Source organism: Pan paniscus, chromosome 10 (assembly GCF_029289425.2).
Source record: "Pan paniscus chromosome 10, NHGRI_mPanPan1-v2.0_pri, whole genome shotgun sequence".
Classification (NCBI taxonomy): Eukaryota; Metazoa; Chordata; class Mammalia; order Primates; family Hominidae; genus Pan; species Pan paniscus.
The window spans coordinates 14,817,624-14,845,467 of record NC_073259.2 but is presented as its reverse complement, the minus strand read 5'-3'; the positions used below and the strand labels follow the sequence as shown (position 1 = coordinate 14,845,467).

The window sequence follows — 27,844 nt, the reverse complement described above, 5'->3', positions numbered from 1 at the left end:
TATAAACTTTTTCATGATGTTCTCCTGGGAACTGGGTGGGACATATCCATATTCTAGTTCCCAAGGTGTCCAGCTGAGAGAGAACTTTTAAATTTCTTTAGCCAGACTGGTCTCTATTTTTTTAAGTTATCCAGGACTCCAAGAACCATAGTTACTGAAAAGGGATTACTGATTCATCTAACATTGGTAGCATGTAACAGTGTTCGACAAATAGTAAGTCATCAGTATTCTTGGGAGTCAGTGTTGTGTGTTTCAGGAGAGTATTATTTTGTATATGTATGCCATTTCCCCCCTGCAAAGCAGTTCAACAAGACGAGAAGCTCTGATGTTAGGGCTTAAATTGATTTATATTTCAAAGAATTCCCTAATAGATTCTATAGTAGCACTGAAGAGTATTCTATTGTAAAACTCAGAGGAAAGCAAATGTAATTTTCTTTGGACATGAAAAAGAAAGCAACTTTGAGAGTAGTCATTTAGCAGTAGATGTGCATTATTATGAGAAAACAGTTCTATAAATTCAGGGTTAATTATATTAATTGGAATGTCGGTCTCTAATGTCTAGCTTATTATAGGGTAGAAAAGAGCTTTCTACTCAGCTAATCATTAATCATTGATCCAAAACTTAAATACATCTATCATTTCCTGGGGCTATTGTGAGTACTGTATATGTATTTAGCAAATATTTAAGACCTAGTAAGTGCTCAATAAATTGTAGCTGTTACTACAAAAGAAAAAATTACTTTTTAAAAAAATATACAACCATAATCACACATACTAGAGAAGAAAACTTAAAACTCTAAGTAATTCTTAGGGAAAAATAAAAATAAAAATAATGAAATCATCAAAAATGATTTTAATTGAACTTAAAAACTGTTAAGATGGTAAATTTGATATGTGCATTTTTTCATAATTTAAAAAATAAAAATAGTATAGAAAAACACCTGTGAGGAGGAAAGTAGTATTCAGGAAAAATTGTATAAATTTGAAAACATGGAAGTTTAACATAAGTATTTATAACAAGATGCTAGAAAAAAAAAAACCAAAAGAGGTAGAAGAAAAAATATAATAAAAATAAATGATGAAATGAAAATCATTTAAAATAACATTAAAAATAAAGATAATTAACAAATCCAAAAACTAATGGGAAAAAAACACAAACACAACTAGTAATAAAAAAGGGGAAATAAATTATGACAGATTTATTTTTTCAAATCATAAGTGAACATATTTTTATGCCCTCTATTTTAAAACCTAAATTTAATAAGAAATATCTAGATACAGAAACTAACATATTATAGAAAATTCTTAGTGAACTAAAAAAGGAAAATTTTTTGACTTGATAAAGTATGTCTCACAAAATGCTACAGTTACTTAGTAGGTTTACGCATTACATTTTTAAAAGCATTCCCCAAAATATGCAAAATACAACCAGGAAGTCCACTATCATCTCTAATATTCAATTTGGAGATCTTTGCCAATCGAATAAAACAAACTAATAACAAAAACCTCAGAAGGTTAAGTTCAGAAAGGAAGCTAAAATATAACATTTTCACACAAAATGCTCTTTACACAGAAAACACTTTTAAATAGCACAGAAAAGATACAAGAGACAAATGGGAACCCAAGAAATCATCTTGGGTAACAACAACATAAGAGGGAGGAAATGGAGAATTCTCAAGTCTAGATAAAATTATTTTATATTCAGAAAAAATTTTATATTCTTTGAAGATATCTCTCAGTTTTATATATTTAGTAACAGAACATGGAAATATATAAAGCAAAAATGTACAAAGTGAAGAGAAAGGTTAGAAAAAATTATGTTAACATTATCCACCACTATTCAGTAAGTGAAATGAACATACATCAAATTTATCTATCTGCCAAAGCTGTATTTCAATCTAAATTTGTTCATTAAATGACTTTTACTGAAATTTGTTTCAGTAAGTCCTTTAGGTGATGCTGATGCCAGTTTGAGAACCATTGCTCTGTAAAATGTAAGCCAGGCTACCCACTTCTGTATTTCTTTTTTAGTGTTCTTGTGTCAACCTAAATATTACTTCCTCAGGGAAACTTTCCATGATCATTTAGTCCAGATTTTAGCAAACTTCTTTCGTAAAACACCATGGTCTCTCTCTCATATATTTTGTTATTTTTTAAATAATCTTTTAAAAATGTTAAAACCACTCATAGTTCACTGGCTGTATCAAGGCAGGTCTCTGTCTGATTTGCCTATGGGCTGTGGTTTGTCAGCTCCTGATGTAGAGAGTAGTTAAATGGTCAGTATTTCACTGACATAGCACCTATCACGACTACAATAATTCTTTGTAAAATTATCTGTTTAATGTTTATTATCTCTATTACACTATAAACTCCATAAAAGCAGTGATAAAAGTGCCTCTCTACATCACCATTTTATTCCTAATACTGATGTAGACTATATAATTTATTGTCCAAACTTGGACACTTTTAGAGTGAAGTGGTTGTAACTATTAACAGTTACAACTTGATAAAACATATACACCAGGACAGATCTATGAAAATCAACAGTGTAGGTCACCCTACAGTGCTTAGCACAGAGATTCCTACATAGTAATTTCTTAGGGAATAGCTGTTGGAAGATTAGTAGATAAATGAAAGAACAAATGAATGAATGAATAAGGTATGTAAAAAATGATTGCTTTCTTACCTGGCCAAAATAAGGAAGTCCCTGTTTGTAGGACATATCCATATTCTCAAAACTAATCTTCACCACTGATGAGTCTATGTATACGTACTTGGAGCCTGTAAGCTGCACACCTGCAGTCAATTAAGTATTATTGAGAAACTGTCACTTCCAAAAACAGACAAACAGAGCTTCTGAAAAAAACCACAAAAGCTCACCATTCCTTCTAATAGTTTCCCTTCCCTTTCCTAAGCAGTTTTAATATATAGGTACTTCAGATGTCTTTTATAAAGAAAGTTAATCAAGACGGCACAAAATGCTTGTGCCAACTGGTGTTGCTGCTTATTATAAAATATCCAATTCACTTACCATTTCTTCATGATGGATTAGTAAACGTTGATTTCTCATTATTCCTAAGTGATTGTTTAACAACATTTCTTTTACTCTCTGCTTGCCTAAAACATGCTTTAATTTATTAATAGTAAGAATTGTAATATATGTGTATTATTAAAAATGGAAATGCTTAAAAAAGAAAATACAAATTACCAAATATCAGATATCTCCAAGAGAACCCAAATTAGCATTTTAGGCTTTTTCCCACAAGTTCTATTTCTCTTTATATTTATCATTTATATTAATATGTTTGAGATTGTGTGTGTATATGTGTACATGCACACATACACTCAATATGTGCAAATGTATATGTAGTTTTACGTTTCTTATCATTATTTTATAAAGTTTTTGTAAAACCTTATAAAAACTTATATTTTTAATTGCTACATTATTTCTCATATAAATATGGACATATATTATCATGTAGCAAGCCCTTCCCTCCTTCCTTCCTTCCTGCCTTCCTTCCTTTCCTTCCTTCCTTCTCTTTCTTCCTTCCTTCCTTTCTTTTTCTTTCTTTCTCTCTCTCTCTTCCTTTCTTTCTCTCTCTCTTTTTCTTTTTTTTTTTCTTGAGATAGGGTCTCATTCTGTTGCCCAGGCTGGAGTGCAGTGGTGCGATCATGGCTCACTGCAGCCCCAACCTCCTGGGCTCAAGTGATCCTCCCACCTTAGCCTCCTGAGTAGCTGGGACTACAGCTGCATGACACAACACCCAGCTAATTTTGTATTGTTTGTAGAGACGGGGTCTCACTATGTTGCCACTGAGGATGGTCTCAAACTCCTAGGCTCAAATAATTCTTCTGCCTCAGCCTCCCCAGGTGCTGGGGTTATAGGTGTGAGCCACTGTGCCTGGCTATTCTTTTATTATTTATTTAGTTCAGTATGACAAATATACCTAATTATCAATTAAATGTTTGTTTAATACTTGAATTTCCTCTGGATGTGACAGATACCTCTAAAACTTTGAAGACTGATATAAGTACATTAGTAATTTAATATTTCACGAACAGAAATTTTGCTGAAATATCAGTTACATATGCATAAGTTTAAAAGTACTATAGTAACACAAAGTGGTCAGCACAGAAAAAAGCATTTCAAGGATTAAGACTTACCATTTTGTGCTTTAGGAAGAAGGGGTATTAGGTCCAGGAGATACAAGAAATTAGTCATTAGAAATATTATTGGCCGGGCGAGGTGGCTCACGACTGTAATCCCCGCACTTTGGGAGGCCGAGGCGGGAGGATCACCTGAGGTCAGGAGTTTGAGACTAGCCTGGACAACATGATGAAACCCCGTCTCTCTACTAAAAATGAAAAAACCTAGTCGGGCGTGATGGCGGGCGCCTGTAATCCCAGCTACTCGGGAGGCTGAGGCGGAAGAATCGCTTGAACCTGGCGGGCGGAGGTCGCAGTGAGCTAAGATTACGCCACCGCACTCTAGCCTGGGCAACAAGAGCGAAACTCCGAAAAAGAAAAAGAAGGAAGGGAGGAAGGGAGGGAGGGAGGGGGGAGGGAGACAGATTTTCCTGGATGAGATAAAGATTTTTCACTGGATTTATTTTCAGAGGCTCAGTAAAATATTCTCCCCAAACTATTTTACTTCCCATGTTCTAATTCTATGCTCACCAAAAAAATTTTATAATCGACAACTACATGTCTCAATTATATTTATCTGTGGAATGATTAAGGAAAAGGAATATGCTTATATCTAAAACCAGATACTCCCATTATAAATCAATAAATTGGCATTCTTACTTCTATTGTAGCCTTATTTGAATGTAATACTTGACCATCCATCAACATGTGTGTGAAAATTTTGGTTGATATATGAAACATTCAGAATTTGAATCAGATGAACCCAATGAAAAGCCCTCAGGGAAAAAATGATTGTATTAACATTGCATAGTTGGCAATTAGGTAACAATTCGAATGAGACAGTGATATCCATTGGGGTCTGGCTTCTTAGAGAGCATTACCTGTTCCGTTCTCTGTAACAAGAGCATGCACTTTGAGGAAACTCCAGTATCCTTCCCGATTTAACTCAAAAGCATCTGTGTTAATGAACTTGGAGACACAGCCATCTTTCCCCAACTGAAAAGAACAATTAAAAAAAAGTTATAGTTTAAAGGAAGACTGTAAGAAATAGCTATAATAGGGAAAATGTGTGACCTCACTGAAGCAACTTTAAGAATATTGTATTACCCAAGTTTTAGTTTTTTAAAATAATCCATTGTTTCTATAATTATATTTTCAGTTCATGTATTTACCTATAACTATTTATTTTTTAATAAATATTAACTCTTACAATATTGTGTTTTAAAAAACTCTTCATGGTGACATTATTTTGTTATTATACAAGATAATAAACACATCCATCACTAGTCACATGTATTCACACATGATATTTGCAATTTTGGTAATTTCAGCCATATTCTTTTACAGTTTTGAAACTGAGTTTTATATTATTTAGTTACCATGCCTTGGACATTTATGGGACTATTTACACAGCAGTTAGGAACACAGGCTTTACAGTCAAACACCAGAATTTGAACCCTGGCTTTACCACTTATTACTTCATACAAAATGAGATGTTAATAAAGAGCTTGTAGAATTGTATTACATTAGATAATAACTGGAAAGTGTTTAGCACAGGGCCTGGCACTTAGTAAACATTCAGTAGGTAGTAGATTTTTTTTTTTTTTTTCCATTGCACAATTTGCTAGTGTATTTCCTGGGTAGTGTGGTGCTGAATAAATAGGAGTGGGGTGGTGGGGTGGGGTGGGTAAGGGATTCAGATAAGCCAGAAGCAGGGTGATTTTTAGTCGGAATTGTAAACTTTAGTCAGCCCCCACACGCTGCTGGGGAATGTGGAATGTTCCAGCTCTGAGATGTTAACTGAGAAAAGAGAAGTCAAACAAAGCCGATATGTGCAGCCCTGTCTACAGAATCCTTCATTATCCAGTTTAATCAGGAGTTTCTTGGTCTTTTATTAACTTGGTCCCAAAGAAGGAATTCAAGTCCTAGATAAGTAAATCCTCAATTTGCTGTTCCCTGAAGTATGGAAATGAAGTTGGGCCAGTTTTTAATCTCTGCTGCCAGAGAGGCCCTTTCTGCTAATAGATAAAAACTCTTTTGCTCAACTTAGTAATGACTTGTGGTCTTTTGGATATGGCTGACCTGAATTGGACTGAACTCCACCATATTCCTGCTGAGTGGGTCATTACTGGAATGAGATATTTGGTCTTCAGAGAACAACTTTATTTTTATTTTTTCTTGAGATGGAGTCTCACTCTGTCGACCAGGCTGGAGCACAGTGGTGCGATATCGGCTCACTGCAGTCTCCACTTCCTGGGTTCAAGCGATCCTCCTGCCTCAGCCTCCTGAGTAGCTGGGACTACAGGCAGGCGTCACCATACTTTTTGTATTTTTAGTAGAGACATGGTTTCGCCATGTTGGCTGGGCTGGTCTCGAACTCCTGACCTCAAGTGATCTGTCCTGGCCTCCCAAAGTGTTGGGATTACAGGCGAAAGCCAACGCTCCTGGCCAGGGAACAACTTTAGAATGAAGGAAATATGCAAAAGAACATCACATCAAGGATCAATTAATTACCATCTATTAATTACTATATGTGGGTAATTATGACTATTTCCCAAGCATTCTACGTTGACTGCTTGAGAAGATGTTTGTCCTGCATGGTGGAGAGTGGAGAAGGGCCAGGATTCTTAGGTTGATCTATCTGTGGGTTATGACTTCCCACAATAGCCACCCCCGGCCCCCACCAGTCCTTTTATTGGCTCTGGATGGAAAATCCCTACCCATGTGATGGTCCCTGGTCTCTCCTATAGTTTGACCAACAGTTGACCCAAAAGGTTATTGTCTTCAGCGTTTTAATTATATCCACGACTAGATACTGGGGTCTGTATTCTTCAAAGTGTGGGGCTGCCTATTCTCCCAGGAACCAAATGGCCTCCATCTTAAGAAAGTATGCTTACTAGGAAATACCCTGCCTACCTTAGGAATAAATGCAACTTAAGGAAAAAATAAGAGAGCTGAAAAAGCTGGTGCCATTTGAAAACAAAAAGGAAGGAATGAGATTTAACTGGTGCTCAAAGCTTCTCCGATACAAAATATTTGGTCACGTATTCATAATTTGCTTGACATTTCCAGCAAAGCGAAGATGGCAATAACAAAAGGAACTTCTTACAAGAGAAGAGAAAGACCCACGGAGCTCCAGAGTTTCTGTTGGAACAAGACTCTTCTGTTTTGCTTATATACAGTTAAGTTCGTTTAGTGTCTGATCCAGTGTCTGATGTAAGCCCACGTTCTCTTCTTTGGCCTGGGCAAGTTTCTCTTCCAGGTCATCAATTGTCTTTTCCAGTTTTGCAACCGTTCTCTCTGCAAATTCAGCACGGGTCTCAGCCTCTTTCAGTTTGTCAGACAGAAGTTTAATTTCTTCTTCATATTTGTCCTCCTTTTCAGAATACTTTTCAGATGCAGCCTCCAGAGATTTCAGATTGTTAGTAACACTCTTGAGTTCTTCTTCCAGGTCACCACATTTTAGTTCAGACACCTCCGCACGCTCCTCTGCCCTCTCCAGCTCACCCTCCAGGATGACCAGCTTACGAGCTACCTCCTCGTATTTGCGGTCAGCCTCTTCCGCAATGTGCTTGGCCTCTTTGAGCTGCATCTCCTGAATCTCCATCTTCTCCTCATCCTTCATGGCCCGGTTTTCTATCACCTTCATTCCTCTCTCACTCTCATCTGCAGCTTTTTCTGCCTCCTCCAGCTTCTGCAGGGCCGTGGCCAGTCGTTCCTGAGCCCTGTCCAACTCCTCCTCAACGAGCTGGATGCGTCGGTTGAGGGCGGCCACATCACCTTCAGCTTTCTCGCGCCGCTCGCGCTCGCCGTCCAGCTCCCGCTGCAGGCCCTGAGCGCGGTCTTCCGCCTCGTCCGCCTGCTGCTGCAGGGCCTGGATCTTGCGTTTCACCGCCTCCAGGGAGTTGAGGCCGGCCATGGCGCGGAGGCGCAGAGGCGCACGGGCAGCGGCGGACGCTCGGCTGGGCTCGGCTCCGGCGAGAGCTGCACCGGTAGTAGATTTTTAAATTAGATTCCTTTACATTTCTCTCAGTGTCAAGTGACAATGTCTCACTAAGTGAAAATTTTAAAGTGTCACAATTAGTAACCAAAATTAAACAGGACGAATTGTCAAATATTTTTAAAATGTGGGATAAATTGTGCTCATAGGTTCCTGGACTACAATACTGGGGAAAAACTGAATTCTTGTTCTACTCCTTCATCTTATGATGATATGAGGAAATCTAGTCCTCAAGATGTGGGTGAGATGTCAAAATCATGTGCCACTTCAGGGGGTCCTTGAAACCATAAGAAGGTCTAGAACCATTTCCAGAAACTTAAAGGTCTAGAAAAATTTCCACTATACTAAAGGTGAATAATGAGATAAATTATTTAGTCCACACTCCTGCTTTACATGTGCATTTGATTATTTTAACTTTTATTTTAGGTTCAAGGGTACCTGTGCAGGTTTGTTATATAGGTAAATTGTGTGTCATGGGGGTTTGGTGTACAGATTATTTCACTATCCAGGTAATAAGCATAGCATCCAATAGGTAGTTTTTTTGATCCTCACCCCTTCCCACCCTACATGTACATTTTAAATTTCCAGATCTCTCAAATCTCCTGAAGGGCGTCTATATAATATAGCCGCCTTCGATAATGCATTCTGGGATCTACCTACCCTGTGCACTTGGCTTATATTGGTTTAGTCTCTTCTAGAGTGTGCATCTTTAAAGATTATGACTGCTTCATAAAGTGCAAAACCCATGAGGATAGTACCTGATCTGTCTTGCTCAACAATGAAGCTTCTAAATAAAATTATTCTTGCATATTAAAAGACCTCAAAATTTATCTGTTGAATGAATTTGTGGAGAAAATTTTTGCATCCCTGATATCCCTAAAGATACAGCCCCACTAGTTATTTAAATATTTATATGACTTGGTTGGGGTGCAGTGGCTCACGCCTGTAACCCCAGCACTTTGGGAGACCGAAGCGGGCAGATCACATGAGATCAGGAGTTCAAGACCAGGCTGGCCAACATGGTGAAACCCCGTCTCTACTAAAAATACAAAATTAGCTGGGCGTGGTGGTGCACGCCTGTAGTCCCAGCTTCTTGGGAGGTTGAGGCACGAGAATTGCTTGAACCCGGGAGGCAGAGGTTGCGGTAAGCCAATATTGCGCTACTGCATTCCAGCATGGGCGACACAGTGAGACTGTCTAAAAATATATATGTATTGACATGTATTTATGATCTAGTTTTGCTGCACCCATGATCTTGAGCAATGTATTTAACCTCTTTCTGCTTTAGTCCACTCATCGGTAAGGGGGCGATAATAGTACCCCCTCATAGGGTACTATTTGTTTTGAGAATCAAATGCACATAAACTACTTAGCTCAGTGACTGACACACAATAAGCATCCATTAAATGTTAGCAATTATTATTATTATAATTGTTACTATTGTTAGTGTTTATTGTCCACATTTTTTAATTTAAGAATTAGAAGGTTCTTAATTATTTCCAACCTAAAGTATTCTCTAAACAGGACAGGAATATGTGACTCTGTGTGTGTGCACCTGTGTATGTGTGCACACATGTGTGTGGAGAAATGGTATCACACTATAGTATGGGGATTGCAGCTGGCAGTTGTATATTAGACAGTCAGATCTGGCATGATTATAGCTGAAAGCCTTGCTACATCCTAGACCAGCCTGTTTGTGTCCGTTTTCTGAATGTTGGTTCTCAAACCTTCCAAGTAGATCTTTTAGGAAATTCCTCCTTTGTCAGTTTGGAAAAGTTGATTCTTCTCTTTAGTGGTTAAGAACCTGACTGATAGGGTTCCCATCTGGAGCTCCTATATACACTTATTTCCAGTGAGAATAGGTTGAGAGGAAAATAATTATACATCTAATACTCTTGAATACGCAGAAACATCATGACATCTCCCTGACTAAATCCACAAAGTATAAAATAAAGAACAGGACATATGTTCCCAGTAAATTGATAGGGTGTAGATTTTGATATGAAACCAAATGTATTTTTAATTAAGAATCGAAATTTACTACTCAGTTTCTGATACTATAATTTGCTTTTTGTCAGTCAATAGAAAATGAAACTTAGCATGACAAAAGAGGAATATAAAATTTACAAATAGGATAGAAATATAGAATAAAAGTATATATTATAACTGTAAAGAGGAAAACAAGAAAGGAAGGTAAATGGAAGGTGAGGATAAAAAGTTAATGCAAACCTATTTATAATTTTGCTGATATACCTCTTACCTGAATGGTAAAATTTTTACAGAGTGAACTGATAAGATGAGCACATGAATGATAAGCCGTAGATTCTCTGCACACACTAAGTTGGACCTTCCCGTCCACAGGTTCACCATAGGTATATCTAATAGAAGAATATAACAACACCACAATTACAGAGGTCAAGGTCGTTTTTAATCTGTATAGGGTTTTGAAACCTTTATTTAGTAGCTGAAACCAGCACCGTAACAACATTTAAATAGCTAGTTACCATAAATTTTATTTTCTGGAGGAAATCTAAAACAATGGTACGGACTAAAACTGAGTTGAATGCTTTAGGCAAAAATATATTTTAATTAAAAAGGTTGAAATAGGCATGTAGAAGTTATATATCTAAGTCACTAAAATACAACGTAAACAAAAAAAACAAAAAAAAATCAGTCATTATTTCATTAAAAATAATATTTTTTGCATACTGATAGCAATGGAGTATTGAAAAACAAAAAATGAAATAAAATAACATTTTGCTTCTTTTAGTTTTTTTGTTTTTAAACTGCTATTATGAGCATATTTTATGGTTTTTACTTTTAAAATGTAAATTATATTTATTTATTTATTTTTTATAAATGTCATTTTAAGCCATCAGATTTTGGGGTAATTTCTTTTTGTTTGTTTGTTTTGGAAAGAAGTAAAACTGTTCTTTTTTTTATTATTATATTTTAAGTTCTGGGATATATGTGCAGAAGGTGCAGGTTTGTTACATAGGTATACGTGTGTTATGGTGGTTTGCTGCACCCATCAACCCATCATCTACATTAAGTATTTCTCTTAATGCTATCCCTCCCCTTGCCCCCAACCCCCGACAGGCCCCGGTGTGTGATGTTCCCCTCCCTGTGCCCATATGTTCTCATTGTTCAACTCCTACTTCTGAATGAGAACATGTGGTGTTTGGTTTTCTGTTCCTGTGTTAGTTTGCAGATAATGATGGTTTCCAGTTTCATCCACGTCCCTGCAAAGGACATGAACTCATTCTTTTTTATGGCTGCATAGTATTAGTATTCCATGGTGTGTATGTGCCCCATTTTCTTTACCCAGTCTAACATTGATGGGCATTTGGGTTGGTACCAAGTCTTTGTTATTGTGAATAGTGCTGCAATAAACGTACATGTGCAGGTGTCTTTATAGTAGAATGATTTATAATCCTTTGGGTATATACCCAGTAATGCAATTGCTGGGTCAAATGCTATTTCTGGTTCTAGATCTTTGAGGAATGGCCACTGTGCCTTCCACAGTGGTTGAACTAATTTACACTCCCAACAGTGTAAAAGTGTTCCTATTTCTCCACATCCTCTCCAGCACCTGTTGTTTACTGATTTTTTAATGATCGTCATTTTAACTGGCATGAGATGGTATCTCATTGTGGTTTTGATTTGGATTTCTCTAATGACCAGTGATGATGAGCTTTTTTTCATATGTTTGTTGGCTGCATAAATGTCTTCTTTTAAGCAGTGTCTGTTCATATCCTTTGCCCACTTTTTGATGGGGTTGTTTGCTTTTTATTGTAAATTTATTTAAGTTCCTTATAGATTCTGGATATTAGCCCTTTCTCAGATGGATAGATTGCAAAATTTTTCTCCCATTCTGTATGTTGCCTGTTCACTCTGATTATAGTTTCTTTTGCTATGCAGAAGCTCTTTAGTTTAATTAGGTCCCCTTTGTCAATTTTGGCTTTTGTTGCAATTGCTTTTGGTGTTTTAGACATGAAGTCCTTGCCCATGCCTATGTCCTGAATGGTAATGCCTAGGTTTTCTTCTAGGGTTTTTATGGTTTTAGGTCTAACATTTAAGTCTTTAATCCATCTTGAATTGATTTTTGTATACGGTGTAAGGAAGGGATCCAGTTTCAGCTTTGTACATATGGCTAGCCAGTTTTGCCAGCACCATTTATTAAATAGGGAATCCTTTCGCCATTGCTTGTTTTTCTCAGGTTTGTCAAAGATCAGATAGTTGTAGATATGCGGCGTTATTTCTGAGGGCTCTGTTCTGTTCCATTGATGTATATCTCTGTTTTGGTACCAGTACCATGCTGTTTTGGTTACAATAGCCTCATGGTATAGTTTGAAGTCAGGAATCCAACTTCTAAGGGATGTGAAGGACCTCTTCAAGGAGAACTACAAACCACTGCTCAAGGAAATAAGAGAGGACACAAACAAATGGAAAGACAATCCATGCTCATGGATAGGAAGAATCAACATCGTGAAAGTGGCCGTGCTGCCCAAAGTAACTTATAGATACAATGCTATTCCCATCAAGCTAACATTGACTTTCTTCACAGAATTGGAAAAAGCTACTTTAAAGTTCATATGGAACCAAAAAAGAGCCCGCATTGCCAAGACAATCCTAAGCCAAAAGAACAAAGCTGGAGGCATCACTCTACCTGATTCAAACTATACTACAAGGCTACAGTAACCAAAACGGCATGGTACTGGTACCTAAAGAGAGATATAGACCAATGGAACAGAACAGAGCCCTCAGAAATAACACCACACATCTACAACCATCTGATCTTTGACAAACCTGACAAAAACAAGAAATGGGGAAAGGATTCCCTATTTAATAAATGGTGCTGGGAAAACTGGCTAGCCATATGTAGAAAGCTGAAACTGGATCCCTTCCTTACACCTTATACAAAAATTAATTCAAGACAGATTATTAAAGACTTAAATGTTAGACCTAAAACCATAAAAACCCTAGAAGAAAACCTAGGCAATACCATTCAGGACATAGGCATGGGCAAGGACTTCATGTCTAAAACACCAAAAACAATGGCAACAAAAGCCAAAATTGACAAATGGGATCTAATTAAACTAAAGAGCTTCTGCACAGCAAAAGAAACTACCATCAGAGTGAACAGGCAACTGATAGAATGGGAGAAAATGTTTACAATCTACCCATCTCACAAAGGGCTAATATCCACAATCTACAAAGAACTTAAACAAATTTACAAGAAAAAATCAAACAACCCCATCAGAAAGTGGGCGAAGGATATGAACAGACACTTCTCAAAAGAAAACATTTAAGCAGCCAACAGACACATGAAACAATGCTCATCATCACTGGCCATTAGAGAAATGAAAATCAAAACCACAGGGAGATACCATCTCACACCAGTTAGAATGGCAATCATTAAAAAGACAGGAAACAACAGGTGCTGGAGAGGATGTGGAGAAATAGGAACATTTTTACAATGTTGGTGGGACTGTAAACTAGTTCAACCATTGTGGAAGACAGTGTGGTGACTCCTCAAGCATCTAGAACTAGAAATACCATTTGACCCAGCTATCCCATTACTGGATATATACCCAAAGGATTATAAATCATGCTGCTATAAAGACACATGCGCACTTATGTTTATTGCGGCACTATTCACAACAGCAAAGACTTGGAACCAACCCAAATGTCCATCAATGATAGATGGACATATACACCATGGAATACTATGCAGCCATGAAAATGGATGACTTCATGTCCTTTGTAGGGACATGGATGAAGCTGGATACCATCATTCTGAGCAAACTATCGCAAGGACAGAAAACCGAACACCACATGTTCTCACTCATAGGTGGGAAGTGAACAATGAGAACACTTGGACACCGGGTGGGGAACATCCCACACTGGGGCCTGTCATGGGGTGGGGGCAGTGGGGAGGGATAGCATTAGGAGATATACCTAATGTAAATGACAAGTTAATGGGTGCAGCACAGCAACGTGGCACATGTATACATTTGTAACAAACCCGCACGTTGTGCACATGTACCCTAGAACTTAAAGTAAAATTTAAAAATTTTTAAATAGGTAGAAAGAGCAAAGAACAAAATTGCTTGTAAGGAATAACAGTAGATTCCTCTGGGCTACATTTTATGACAATTTCTCAATTTCATCTTCCAAATTACTAATTCTCTCTTAAGCATCATCGATCCTTCTAGTCAGCCTTTCTACACATATATTTTTAAATTAATAATATGCCTAATTCCAAGGTCTTTAATTATTTTTTAAGTTACACTATTGACTCATATCTGAGTATACACATTTTACTTATTTCTAAATCTTTTTCTGATTGATGTTCAACAGTTTTCTCAGGTATATATTGCTCTTTTTTTTTGTTTGCTTAATACCTTGATTTCAAGTCATTAGAATCTTCAACCATTTAGTGATTCATGCTTATGTTTTGGGATTCCCAGCTGGCTTGTCCTAGAGTGCTTTATTTTGCTTATGCAATACTTCTCCAGTAAAAATGACACAGGAGCCAACACACAGCTACAGTGATAGGGAAGTACCTAGACATTTGGGCTTTGGGGATTTCTGTTACTCAGGGGATTTTCCAGCAATGCTGACAATTCCCTGCCTCTATGACCCAACTACAATGAGACTTTTCAGTCTCTGCCTTTTCTGTATTCTTCCGACTCTGGAGGTGAAGCACAAGGTAGTGACATCAAAAAGTTAGCCATGCTTCTTCTTGACTCTTAAAGACTTCCAGCCTAAAGTAGACACAGGAAGGAGGACAGGCAAAGCTTTCACCTTAAAGTTTGGCATGGAATTTTAGATTACTGTAATGAAGCTCTCCTAATAACTAGAAATTACCAGGTCACTTTTTATTTTTAATTATGCAAAATTAAAAGGAAAAGTAGTACACATGAGTCAGGGAAAAGTAGTACACATCAGGTCTGAGGAGACAAAGTTTTAATGTTTGTACCCTGGCTGTCTTTGCTGGTTACATAAACTCTGTGAATGTTGCTTAACTTAGTGACAAGAAGAGGGGAAAACAACCTGACCTGCTTCACTGCTACTCCTGCCACACGTTAATCCTCACTATTTGCCCCTAAGTCCCTGTCTGCCCTTAGTATCCTCCACACTGTGCCCCGCCATTACCCTAGAGCCACTTGTAACTCTTACAGCAGTTTTCTCTGTGATACATCTTGAGCTTCAGTTTTCTTTTATAATCATGTAATACATAAAGATTGAATTGAGAAATCGTCATAAACAGAAGATATTGTCCAATGGAAATTTCTGGGAGATGGAATGTTCTATGTTTTATGTCTATGCTCTCCAATTCAGTGGCCACTAGTCACATGTGACAGCTTGAAATGTGGCTAATGCAACTGAATATTTAGTTTTAATTAAAACTTAAATAACCACATGTGGTCATGGCTACTGTATTGGCTGGTGCAAAACAATATGTTGTCTTATGATGTAAGAAAGACAGTAGTCAGTTGTCTTAAACTGTTACATAAAACCACGTGTCATAACATGCATTAAAAGAATTATAGATGCATGGAAGAATTCATAAAATCAGCAAAACAATTTCACACCTTCTTTTTCCCTTACCTTCTACACATTTATATTTTACTTCTTTTTAGCCATCTATCCCATTCTAGTATCTTTCTATGAATACATTATTCTATTGTGTACAATTTCAACTTACAAGGCACAGACATTCACTTTGAATTCAGAGTCCACAACTAAGATATTTTCTGGTGCATCCACAGTCATTTGAAATTTGGGTAACACTGCCAGTAAAAATATATATATATATATAATATTATAATGTGTATATTATATATTATTAACATAAATACATATTAACATAAATACATTCATACAAAACAATTGTTTCTCCTTTACAAACCATCAACCTTTGCTTATGTTTGCCATTAATAAACAGTGTGAGGAGGACGCTGAAGTGCCTAAGACTGGATTTTGGAATTGGATAGAAAAATGCATATTTTGAATTCCAAATTCATCACTTTTCAGGTGTTGAACTTGGGAAAGTGTTTCTCAATATCTTCATCTTTAAAATAGTAATAAAGATACTACAATAGAAATTTTATGAAGATTTTAGGAGAAAATATGAAGGGACTAATGGCTAACATATGACTAATGTTAATTCCATTCTTCTCATAAGAAGTGCTTTACATCCCAGAAACTATCATATAAAATAGAATCCAGATACTACAAAAGGAAGATAGATAGCCTAGGTTAACAGAGAATTGCAGGAAGATTATGGGCTGAACTAGGAGATAAAAATCACAGTAGATGGAGAACCCTAAAATAGTAACAGAGGACAAGAAAAGAGGAAAGGAAGACATACTCACTTGAAAATTCATTATTTAATAATCCTGCCCTTGCAAAATTGGAAAGATTTTATAATTTTTTTATTAATAGGTAATATTTTCATTGCTATTATTTACCATATTCTTCCACAGAGAAGGAGTGATATGTTTTCTTCTCATTGAGCATCTCCACGGTGATTTCATACCATCCGAGGATGGGCTCTGAGATTAACTGGAAGGAGAGTTGTAGAATCCCTCCCACAGACTCCTCATTCACCCACTGTTGTATTCAATTGCCTTCTGGGTCCTGAGAATAAGAAAGCATATTTTTGCATGCTGGATGCTTTTATTCATTATAAAGTTTCAGCAAGGTGTTTCCTACTTAGGTTTCCAACTTACTTAGGATTCAAAACATGAGTGTGTTCTCACATCACCCAAGGAGAATTGGTTACTCTCCTATCTGGGGTCACATAGATGCATATTACAGCACTTAGTATATTTTAGAGCTAGCTGTGATTTTTTTACATTTATTTTCTGTGTCAATCTCTGATTTCTTAAAGGCGAGCCATATTTTATCCCCAGTGCATAAAACATTAAGTGTACATGTATATACATTCAACAACTAAACATTAAATTAAATACAATCATACTTGTCCGTTGTCTATATTATTATTGTCTGTATTAATGGGTGCATGCTAATATGAATCACATGGTGGTGGGGATGGAAACCTATTTCTGTCCTCTTGAGGCTGTCTACATGAAATTAATAATTCTGCAACAATTTAAATAGACAATCTTCCCTGTGAGCTGACTTTTGATTTTGAGGTTTGGAGAGATGTTCAAAAAATGAGAAAACCATTCTTCAACTATTAGTTATCTTACCTGAAGGGTGATCACTGGATACTGAAATAAAAATAAAAATAATGTTAATATATGAACTCAAGGGTTTTTTTCTAGATGAGTGAAGAGGTTAATTATAAATCTATTATGAAGCAAAGAAACATAAACACATTTAGGACAACCCAAACAAATACTGATTTCTGACTGAAAGTTTGAATATCTATTGATTATATTGAAACTCATCTGCCTAGTTTTCAAGAATTTTCATTTACTTCTCTCTCTTTCACAACATACACCCTGCAGTCTCAGTAAGCAACCCTGCCCTTGGGTCTCTCCAACATAATAAAAATGCCCTCTTAGATGAATAATAACTTCCTTATCAACAAATTCGTGGTCAGTCTTCACTCTGACAGTTGCAATGTTTTACACTGCTGGTTGCCTCTTTTTGAAATTCTTCAATTTTGATTTCTGTATCTAGCACTAATTTTTTTTGTCTTAGATTATTGGCCATTCCTATACTCCACCATTTCCTTATCAGACAAGTAAATAAATGTAGACATTTGCCCAAGTTTCCCCTGCAGAGTTTCCTCTCCTTCTTCCTTCTCCTTCCACCTCTCTGTATCTCCTCTCAGTTCTCTCCATGTTTACCACTCTTGCCCCCTCTAAACCTATAGTCAACAGTTCCACTTTCATCTCTTCGTGTTTTCTCTCAGGACTTCAAAACTAACAAGTTGAAATTAAAGACTCCTAGGCCAGAAGCCCTCATGTGAATAGGCTGATGAGAATTTTAAAAATGCGTACATAGGGTCCTTTGCCCACTCCCCAAGTTGCTAAGTGCTCCTTCCCACTAATTGCAGCATTCATTCACTAATAAAACATAATGTGTCTGGAGATAGGAACAGGATTCATAAACCTTGTCCAGAATTCTTGGAACTGAGAAATATAACAGTTGAATTAAGGGCCTACTTGTTATTCTAAATTCATGGAATTGAATCTTGATGAAATATTGAGATGGTATTGAAGAAAGCTACTGCTGCAACATTAACTCAAGCATTAAGAGAGGTAGAGCTTCTCGTGAGATTTCCTCATAGGAAGAAAATGAAGAATATATTACCCAAAGGTGCCATGGGAAGACGTTAACCATTTGGATGAGATTCTAATAATGAGAAATGAACCTAGAGTACTATCCCTTTTTGTTTGCTATTTGTAATACTTCCAATGCAGATGGCTTCAACTGTGTTCAACAGATTTAGTTTTTATTACTTAATTTGTCTTTTTTTTTTAGTTTTTTTTTAACTCAGCTTGGTCTATTTCAAAAAACTAGTGAACAAGAACCTAGTAAAATCACATTTTCATTGTTCTAAGCTGCTTGATTTTTCTCTAAAAACAATTATTAAAATGAGGCTGATTCTGCTCCAGTCACTAATGACTGTCTGCACTAAATCTTGTATAAACCAGCCAAGAACAAATACAACAACTCCTTCATGTCCCCTTCTGGTTCATACTATCTCTCCCTGTCCATACACAGGGCCTCTTTTTAGAGGACTAGTAGTTCCAGGTCTTAAGATAAGTTTAAAGAAAGATCTGAAACTTCTTGATGCAAATGAAACTTTCTGGAAAAAGTATGTTTGAATATTCTACAAAACACTGACTTAAAGGAAAAGAAAGGCACTACCAGTAATGAAATTGCAGAAAATGAAAGAAAAGACCGATGTAAGATTTGGGCAGAAGAAACTAGGTATATGCTCTATATCTTGGCTCATTTGATAATGAGCCCAGTTGCATCATTACTATATTTTTATTATGTAGTCAAATTTATTATGAATGCCCAAATCTCATAGGCCAGCCATGCATTGAATCTATTGATTTAAATGGAATACTGAACCGGATAATGTCCAGCAATTAGAAACACTGGCTTGGAAAGATAAAACCACATAATCTCTTAGCTGCCATCAATTTCGGAAATGCTACATCAATTTCCATCTCTATACATAAGCACATGCAGTTTGTTGTGCCATGGAAACTCCTTGCCATAAACATTTGGTACAAACGATCTTCTTATCTATGACCCATATTTGAGGGAACAGCCCATTAATCCTGTTCTTATGCAAATGTAATTATTACTAAAGCAGGGAGCTGGATAATCATATTTGGCCTAATTGACAATAATAAGTCAACATTGGGGGGTGAGAACTAATAAGGGAGTTATGATAATGCTGCAGCGGCTTTGATTTTCAAGAAGCCCTTTACTTCCCCATGGTGCTTCCAATCAAGGATGATTGTCAAAGGATTGCAGTAGAAATTCTCACTGCCTTGGTTAAATAGAGGAGTTGCATTCTTAGAAATAGAAGCTTCAACCATGAACCAAGGAGAACAGGAACCACATGCTATCTTACGGAAGTGATTTCGGATTTAGATTACTACAAGGTCTTTGGAGCACTAAAAATTAGATTCCTGCTCTGGAAATTAAAATTAAGCAACAGTCTAGTGAATGTAGCATAACTATAGAAGATGGGGAAAGGAGGTGGATTAAAAGTGTCGATGTCTTAAGGATGAAGTACAGTTTGGAGGGAGGAAAAGGCACTAACAGAGAAACCATCTGCACAGCTTCTGTAAGCTTCAGAAGCTTCTTCGTAACTGCACTCAGTTGATAGATTGATCTGAGAGACCACAAAAGAATGCTTAGTTCTAACAGGTTTCTAAACTACATGAAATGAAATTTGTCAGGTATCCTGTTGTAAGGACTGAAGTCCAGGTCATGATTCGTTGTCTTTTGACAGTTTTCACTGTTGATCGCCTTGGTTCTCAGATTGTCGCTAGCTAGATTGTAGTCTTCTGCTGAAATACTGTCTTAGACTACCATCACCATGTTCCCACCATGTATTTAGTTCCCTAACTGCACATCAGTATCTATGAAATAACTTCTCTGAATTTCCCATTAGGGAAAGTGAGGCAGCGTCGCTTTCCCTCATGGGTAGCAACACTTCCCCCTTTACCATCCCTGTGTAAATAAAGAACAATATCTGGAAAAATTGGAAGGGGTCCTGGAACACATCCCCAGTCAAGTTATTTCTCTGCTCTATACACAAACTGCTCCTCTATGACTAACTGTAATTCAAGTGCCTTCATAATATGGCACCAAGCCTCCTTTCCAAGTCGTTTTTCAACATGCCTTTTTTTTTTCTTTTTTGAGATGGAGTCTCGCTCTGTCACCCAGGCTGGATGGAGTGCAATGGCGCAATCTTGGCTCACTGCAAGCTCCACCTCCCGGGTTCACGCCACTCTCCTGCCTCAGCCTCCCGACGAATAACTGGGACTACAGGCGCCCGCCACCATGCCTGGCCAATTTTTTGTGTGTTTAGTAGAGATGGGGTTTCACCATGTTAGCCAGGATGGTCTCGATCTCCTGACCTCGTGATCCATCCGCCTTGGCCTCCCAAACTGCTGGGATTACAGGCGTGAGCCACTGCGCCCAGCCCTTCAACGTGACTTTCTATATTTGTTATAAGTTTCAGCAAAGCTGGGTTACGACTATTCCCTAAATCCTCTTGATTCTCTACCCACATGCCTTCACTAACATTTTTTCTCTGCCTACAGTATCTTCTAGGCCTAATTTATACATTTGGTCATCTCTGTTCCCTAAGGAATGTCTCGATTTCACCTACCCCGTGACATCTGTATCAGGCATGGCCAATGCTTCCCCCTTAGATCCCTTTTTCTGGTTCTTTCCAGCCACCCCCAGCTCCATTGTGTTTTACTTCTAACAGCTTTCACCTGTGAACTTTTTGAGAGGCCTGTTTTGGAGCCTCCTGGCAAGTTCCTAGGGTTTTATTCCTATGTTGGGTGATGCCCAGAGCCAATAACTGCCTGATGCTGGAGTACAAAAGCCCAGCTTTGGTTCCTACAGTGGAACAAACTGTGAAGTGTAATTTATGCTCCGGAGCTTCCTGCCAGTCAGTCTGAAGACTTTGCCCAAAATCAGTTGATTGCACCCATGCTTGGCCTCCTCCCGTCCCCTGTCCTGCTTCTCTCCACTCTCTTATTGGTTTCCCCCGGCAGCACTTCCTTAATAATTCAGTTGTCCGTTTTTCCCTCTCTCAGAATCAGATTCTGGAGAAGTTGATCTAAGATAATACCTCCCCTGGTAACTCCAGATACAAAGCAGCCATAATGCTTTCATTCACTGGTTATGTAATTCACTCATTCAGTTATTATAAAGTATTATTGTGGCTTGGCTCACTGGTTCATGCCTGTAATGTCAGCACTTTAGCAGGCCAAGGCAAGAGAACTGCTTGAGGTCAGGAGTTTGAGAAAAGCCTGGGCAACATAGCAAAACCCCATCTCCACAAAAAATAAAAAAATTAGCTGGGCATGATGGTGCTGCCAGTAGTCCAAGCTACTTGGGGGGCTGGGGCAAGAGGATCGCTTGAGCCCATAAGTTAAGGCTGGTGAGTTATAATCGCACCACAGCACTCCAGTCTGGGCAACAGAGCAAGACTCCATCACTAAAATACATAAATAAATAAAATATTCACTCTACATAACATTACTCATTCACTCAATACATAATTTAATAATGGTATAATATTACTAGCCTACTATCTGCCGTATACTATTCTTCCAGATGTCAGGAAAGTGTTTATTTAGCACAGGGCTGGCACTTAGTAAACATTCAGTAGGCAGCAGATTTTTAAATTAGATTCCTTTACATTTCTCTGAGCCACGAGGCTCTGGCTGAAACAGCTTCCCAGTACTGAGACCAGGCATTTCTCTTTCCTTGCTAGGCTAAGGTCTAAGAAAAACTCTGCTCCATGTTGACGTCATCTTTTTTTTTCTCCTCTTCTGAACCTAATTATCTCTGAGACAGTGATTCAAGGAAGAAAGGAGAAGTAAACGCTATCTGGAGGCCTGACTCTTCCATCCTGGTTCCCACACCTCTCTCTTTGGAACTCACTTCTCCAAGCTCTTTGCCAGGTCTGTCTCTTCTAAGCACAAATGTTAGTAAGTCCCAAACCCATTTTACTAATATTAGTAGATCGAGAGCCCATCTTTATAACTTTGGCCTCAATAAGACTAGTGATAGTGTCACTCTACGAGGGGAAAGGTAGTTGCCACGATGCTCTTCGGTTTAGGGGCAATTAAAATGACTACAGATTGGTGGCAGTTTATGGATTTGCACAAGAAGAGAGAACTCACAGAACTAGCATTATTTTACCCTCTGTCTTTACAGAGGTGTATTTGGCTGTTTTGTTAGCCATTCTGGGGACAAGAAAAAATGAAAAAAGAAAAACATGACTACAGAGGTAGAGGAATTATTACAAGAAGGGTAATTAAAAAACATGATTTACAATTCAATCCTGAGAGAGGGGTATGTACTGAAAAAGCTTTAACACATGAAGGAAAGGGGAAGAAAGGTACCTAACAAATTTTTGAGTACCTCCTATGTGTTAAACACTCTACAGTGGTCTTTTGCTTTTATTATCTCATTTAATCTGTACAACACTATAAGGATACAGCTACTGGATACTGATGCTTACAGAAATTAAATAAGTCACAGCTAAAAAGTGGAAAACCAGGGATTCGAATCCAGGTCCAAATGACTGTGCTTTAGTGAAGCTCATCCAGTCGCAAGAGATATCCAGCATAAGTGAAGGGAGGTTCACTGAAGGGAGGTTCACAAACTGAGAGTAAGAATTGAAACTATCTGGGAAAGGCCAAAAACAGAAGCAGACTAGAGCTGCAAGGCAGCTCGGACTTCAAGACAGCTCCAGGAACGTCACCAGCAAACACACACCCACGGGGTTCACTCTCCTGCTCAGCCAGGCGCCGGATACAGCCACAATCTCACTCCCTCAGCGCACTCGGTTTCTGCTTATCCCGAACTTTCGCTTACACGTGGCCTCATCAGCCCCTGGACCTTTCAGCTTCAGCTCCCACTGCCAAGTAAAAAGTCTTCATGTCTCCTCGTTCTGAATCCCAAGACAAAATGCTGACCAGCAGCTCCTCTCAAGACAGAGCACTGCTCAGCCTGAGACTGGTCAGGCTCCCAGCCTCATCTACTCAGCTCGGGCCTTGCACTTGCTGCTCCCCTTGGCCTGGAGAAGGAGTCCTCCTCAATATCCAGGCTTTGGCTCACCTCCTCAGAGAAGCCTCTCCGGCTGTCTGGCCGCTGGACAGTGGTCAAACACCACCCCCACTCCTCACCACCTAGCTTGCTCTAAGTCACTTTTTAAAAATCACATTACTCTGTATTTAATTTATTCATAGCTCTTAGCACCATCTGAACCTATTTATTCTTCCTCACTGGAATATACGTTCCATAAATAGAGGAACCTTGTCTGTCTTGCTCTTCTCTGGCTCCAGGACTCAGAACTAGGTGCTTCAACACCTCATAGGCATTCAACAAAAATCTGATGAACGAATGAGTAGCCAGCCAGACATCGGGGCTGTAAGTAAAGGTTTCTCTTCCGAGGCTGGGTAACGGAGGTCCCACGACTCGAATACCTATTAGTTAAATGGCCAGTTCTTTAATGGTTTCAAACCGTTTTCAGATAACCCCACAACCCTGTGTGGTATTTTTATAAGCTCTATTTTATAGAGAAAGAAACTGAGACTCAGTAAACTTATATGACTTGCCCAAGGTCACTCAGCAAGTGCTTGAACTCAGGATTTGAACCACATCTGCCAGACCCCCAAGCCACCTGAAACTTTCTATCTCCTCACTTTTCCTCCCACCAGGGTAAGTGGGATAAAAAAGACAGACTTGGTGACCAAACTCTAGAATGACAACACTAAACAATACAGAAGAAACGTAAGTATTATTTCACTTCCCCATCAGTGGTAATTATGGATCTCATTATTCCAGAAGCAGCACAGGCTAAATCATAGAGGTTTAGATAAATCTGAGTATAACGGATTCACTAAGCCCTATTAAAAACATTTGCAGTGACTTGTTCAGCCCTCTTCAGGTTGGCTGTGTGGAGGACAACCATCACCTCCCAGTGCCAAGGCACACACCAGGACAGCAAAGCTCACGCTCATAAAACGAGGTTAGAGTTGTGAAAGCACTTCAGGAACATATTAGTTCTTAACGTGTTCATTTTCTTCAGTCCCCAGTTATCACTCATTACTGAGTACAGACTATTGTTGTGGGACATCCCAAGCCTCTGGGACTGTGAGAAAACACATTTCTGTGTCTAAGTCACCCAGTTTATGGTATTTTGTCATGGCAGCCGGGGCTGACCAAGACAACTATGTGGCAGGTACTACCTACCGTATGGCCCTAAAATGTTTTAACTTCACACACCTGGAAAGCACCACAGCCCCAAGAGAAAAGCTTTTCCGCACTGCTGTTAAGCCAGGGCCACACACTGCAGTGCTGCGGTGCTCCACCAGCTGGAGGATGGCCTGGCCCATAATACCCGCATTCCCACCTTGCTCTGGCCCTGTGTCCCCTCCAACGTGCATCCTGAGCTCGCACCCTGTGTGGAACCCAACCAGCTCTTATCAACATTTAAGTCCACTTTTGTGACACTTCCGTCAACAATCTGGTCAACTGCACTCATCCCTGGCCTCCGTACTGTACCCTGCTCCGCCTCGATTCCCGCCCCGGGGGAAGCCAGACTCACGCAGCTAACTTTATCGGCTCTGGGCTCTGATTGCCAAGTTTAGGATCCCAGCTGTATCCTTGCTAAAGTTAGTATCGCTGGGGCTCAGTTTCTGTAAGAGACAGGTGGGTTACAAGCGCTCACTCACTGTTGCAGTGTCTTATCTACGTAACATAATCCATGAAAAGCTCAACACAGCTAGGCCAAATCTAAGACCCAGACACGCAACTGCTGTTAATGCCCACTCCTGCGCACCGCCCAGTTCCACCGCAGGCACAACCTTCCTAGGCCTGCCCCGTCCCCACACAGGGGTTCCCGCTTGTCAATCACGCTGGCCCGGCCCTCCACTTCCGGAATGTTTTCCAGCTCCGGACGGGCCACCCACCTTTGCAAACAGGGGTCCGGCGCCGGAACAGACGCCCAGTTTGCGATTTCACCAGTCTGCCCTTCCTCGTCCCGCTGCTCCTCGTCCTAAGGACCTCTGCTGCCACACAGCACTGCGCTCACCTTCTTCGCCGGCAGAATTGCTACGCTGAAAGCCAGGCCCCGGGAATCAGGGCAAACGCCACTGAATTTGAAACTGGCGGGTCCCCTCAGTGAAAGGCTGCCGGAATAACGCCCGCCGCTGCGCATGCGCACTCCGGGACGCGCGCGAACGCGCAGCAGCCAGAATCTACAGGGGCGTGGTTTGCGCGCGCAGGAACTGGAATCTCAACCCCAGGGCTAGGTGCCTCCTCCCGCTGCTTTCCGCCAGCTGCGGGGTATGAGATTAATCCCCGCCGATTAGCGCCAGGTGTACTAAGCGCTGGATGGTTCCCTGACCAGATGAAACATCAGCCGATGTTCTAATGCCCGTCCCCTGGGCGCTGTCCCCGAGAGGCAAGTCCTCTTGCCTCACCAACCTAAAACATGGAGTTAATTCAATCAGCACAGGCTTAATGGTTCTGCAATTTTGAGAAAATTTTAGTGTTTTCTTTGAAATACTTCATATTTTTCTAACTCTTCAGAATAAAAAAAAAATATTGATAAGGTTAAAGTTACTGGTAAGAATGAGAGACCCTGTAAGAAATAGTCTCTAATGCAATTTTGTTTCAAAAAGTCTTACTTAAATTGCATTTACTTGTCTGTCTATAACAGGCTTTTATTCATGTTCGATCAAAAACAGCAATTTGAAATATGTATTTCTTTATTTTTGGATTTCCACTGCAATATATGATTTATTTCTGTTTTGGCCCATGGCAAATTCCTGCACCTGTTTGAGGGAGACCCACTAATCACTTTTTCCACGTATCTGACTCTTCCCAAGTCTTTTCTCTTCTACACCCAAAAGATGAACTTTCAATTTAAAAGCAAACTGTGAAATTTTTATCCCTAAGAATACTTTTACCATTTGGTAGGATGTTTTAACTCATTACCATTCTACATTCAGTCCATATCTATCTATGTCAGTAATTCTATTTTGAGGCAGGTTTATTTTATTTTAAACTAAAGTTTTATTATTTTAATGGTTCTGTTTCTGAATTTTTCACACCCCAAAAAGAAGTGCTTACCATAATGTACCTTGTCCCATGCTCGGGTCTAGTTGGGAGGGGCACATACAACCATGTCTATTGCTTCTTCTCCCAACACCTATCCTTCCCTTTACCTTGGAGCTCCTATATATCATCTGGGGAACTGAAAGATCCCTTTTAGATTTTCAAAAATGGGCACCGTCCTCTCAAAATAATACCATTATTGTTCCTCTTAGTTGTTCCTTAAAAATGTATGAATTTTCTCTTCTTAGTAAACTGCAGACTAACATCTGTCAAATTCACATTTTTTTCTACAAAAAGGCAGGTTCCAAGGAGTGCTATAGTACTATGAATTATTGCTATTATGTGCTCTCATTTTATTGCAAAATCAATCATGAAAATGTAAACGTGTTTACCACTTTCAATGACGTTTAGTTGGCTTTTGATTCTCTGGTCATTCACTGGCTATGGTAAAAGCTACATGGACTCAAAATAGATTTTTATGACCTTACAAAATCTTCATTTTTTGTTGTTGTCCCAGGTTTATTGAAAATATTACAGCATTGCAGAAAGAATCAAACAGCCCCCGGAGGCATTTTGAAATTCATCCCAGCTGTAGGCTGAGTGATCTGCAGGTGGGACAGACTGCCAAAGTCCAAAAGCTTCAGCATTTCCTCAGTGTCAGGATCTACTTCAATGATCTCCTGATCCAGGGCTGAGACCTTGGGAACATAATTGTCTCTCCTTTCTCTCTCCTTCTCCTGCAACTTAATGGAAATACCTCTCAGTGGGCCCCTCTGCATCCACTTCATCAGGTGCTTGACACAGCCTGCTATGTTATTGCGGAGCTGCTTGCTGGGGATAATGGCCGTCTCCTCACACACACACTTATTTGTGTGGAAATTGTTACCCAGGCACATGTAGTACTTTTCTATGATGACCCGGGCCACCTTCTTCACAGTTTTGGTGTGAACGTGCCCCATGTTGGCAGGTCCTTGGTCAAAGAAAAATTCTTACTTTAATACTATCTATGGAGTCCTAACTGAGGAGAAAGGGTCAGGCTGGCAGGAGAACAGGAAAGCAAAGAGAAAAAAGCAGATAGGCTATGTGTCTGCCTTTCTTTTTGGTCCAGGACATGTAACCCTCTTGCTCAACTAACTCACAATCTTTCTGTGCTCAGCTTTCACCACACCCTCAGCTGATAGAAAAATGCAAGTTAGCTCACTGCAGCCTTGGCATCATCAGTACTGAGCAAAGCGCTCTTCAGCACACAGCACAGGCACCATTTTATAATTAACCCAGCAATATTTTCTCAGGAAATAATAATAAACTAGAAGAATGTAAATGAGAACCGCATTCTTTCTTACATTAAGTAACATTTTTAATGATTATACAGAA

At 39.0% G+C, this 27,844-nt stretch overlaps 2 protein-coding genes across 3 annotated transcripts in view; both read right to left on the bottom strand.

The window, feature by feature from the left end:
- Nucleotides 1-25,180, bottom strand: part of LOC117975372 (tropomyosin alpha-4 chain-like) — a 36,783-nt gene extending 11,603 nt beyond the window's left edge. Inside the window, exons 1-7 of one of the 2 annotated variants that reach the window (XM_063592996.1) lie at nucleotides 24,957-25,180; nucleotides 17,371-17,391; nucleotides 16,627-16,795; nucleotides 15,861-15,945; nucleotides 10,407-10,524; nucleotides 5,028-5,142; nucleotides 2,687-2,796 (exon numbers count right to left, since the gene is read on the bottom strand). In XM_063592996.1, coding sequence (XP_063449066.1) covers nucleotides 2,687-2,796; nucleotides 5,028-5,142; nucleotides 10,407-10,524; nucleotides 15,861-15,945; nucleotides 16,627-16,675 — 477 coding nt within the window. In that variant the 5' untranslated portion in view covers nucleotides 16,676-16,795; nucleotides 17,371-17,391; nucleotides 24,957-25,180. Of the gene's footprint in view, nucleotides 1-2,686; nucleotides 2,797-5,027; nucleotides 5,143-5,778; nucleotides 8,131-10,406; nucleotides 10,525-15,860; nucleotides 15,946-16,626; nucleotides 16,796-17,370; nucleotides 17,392-24,956 lie in introns of those variants that run through there. The other variant, XM_034935326.3, reaches the window with a different exon arrangement.
- Nucleotides 25,181-27,021: 1,841 nt separating this feature from the next.
- Nucleotides 27,022-27,429, bottom strand: LOC100979955 (small ribosomal subunit protein eS17-like). Its single transcript, XM_034934995.1, has one exon. It carries the CDS (start codon nucleotides 27,427-27,429, stop codon nucleotides 27,022-27,024), a length of 408 nt encoding a protein of 135 aa, XP_034790886.1.
- Nucleotides 27,430-27,844: the final 415 nt, after the last annotated feature.

What these genes read in the sequence shown, in the direction of transcription:
- LOC100979955 (XM_034934995.1), bottom strand. Translation starts at nt 27,429, where the DNA reads ATGGGGCACGTTCACACCAAAACTGTGAAGAAGGTGGCCCGGGTCATC.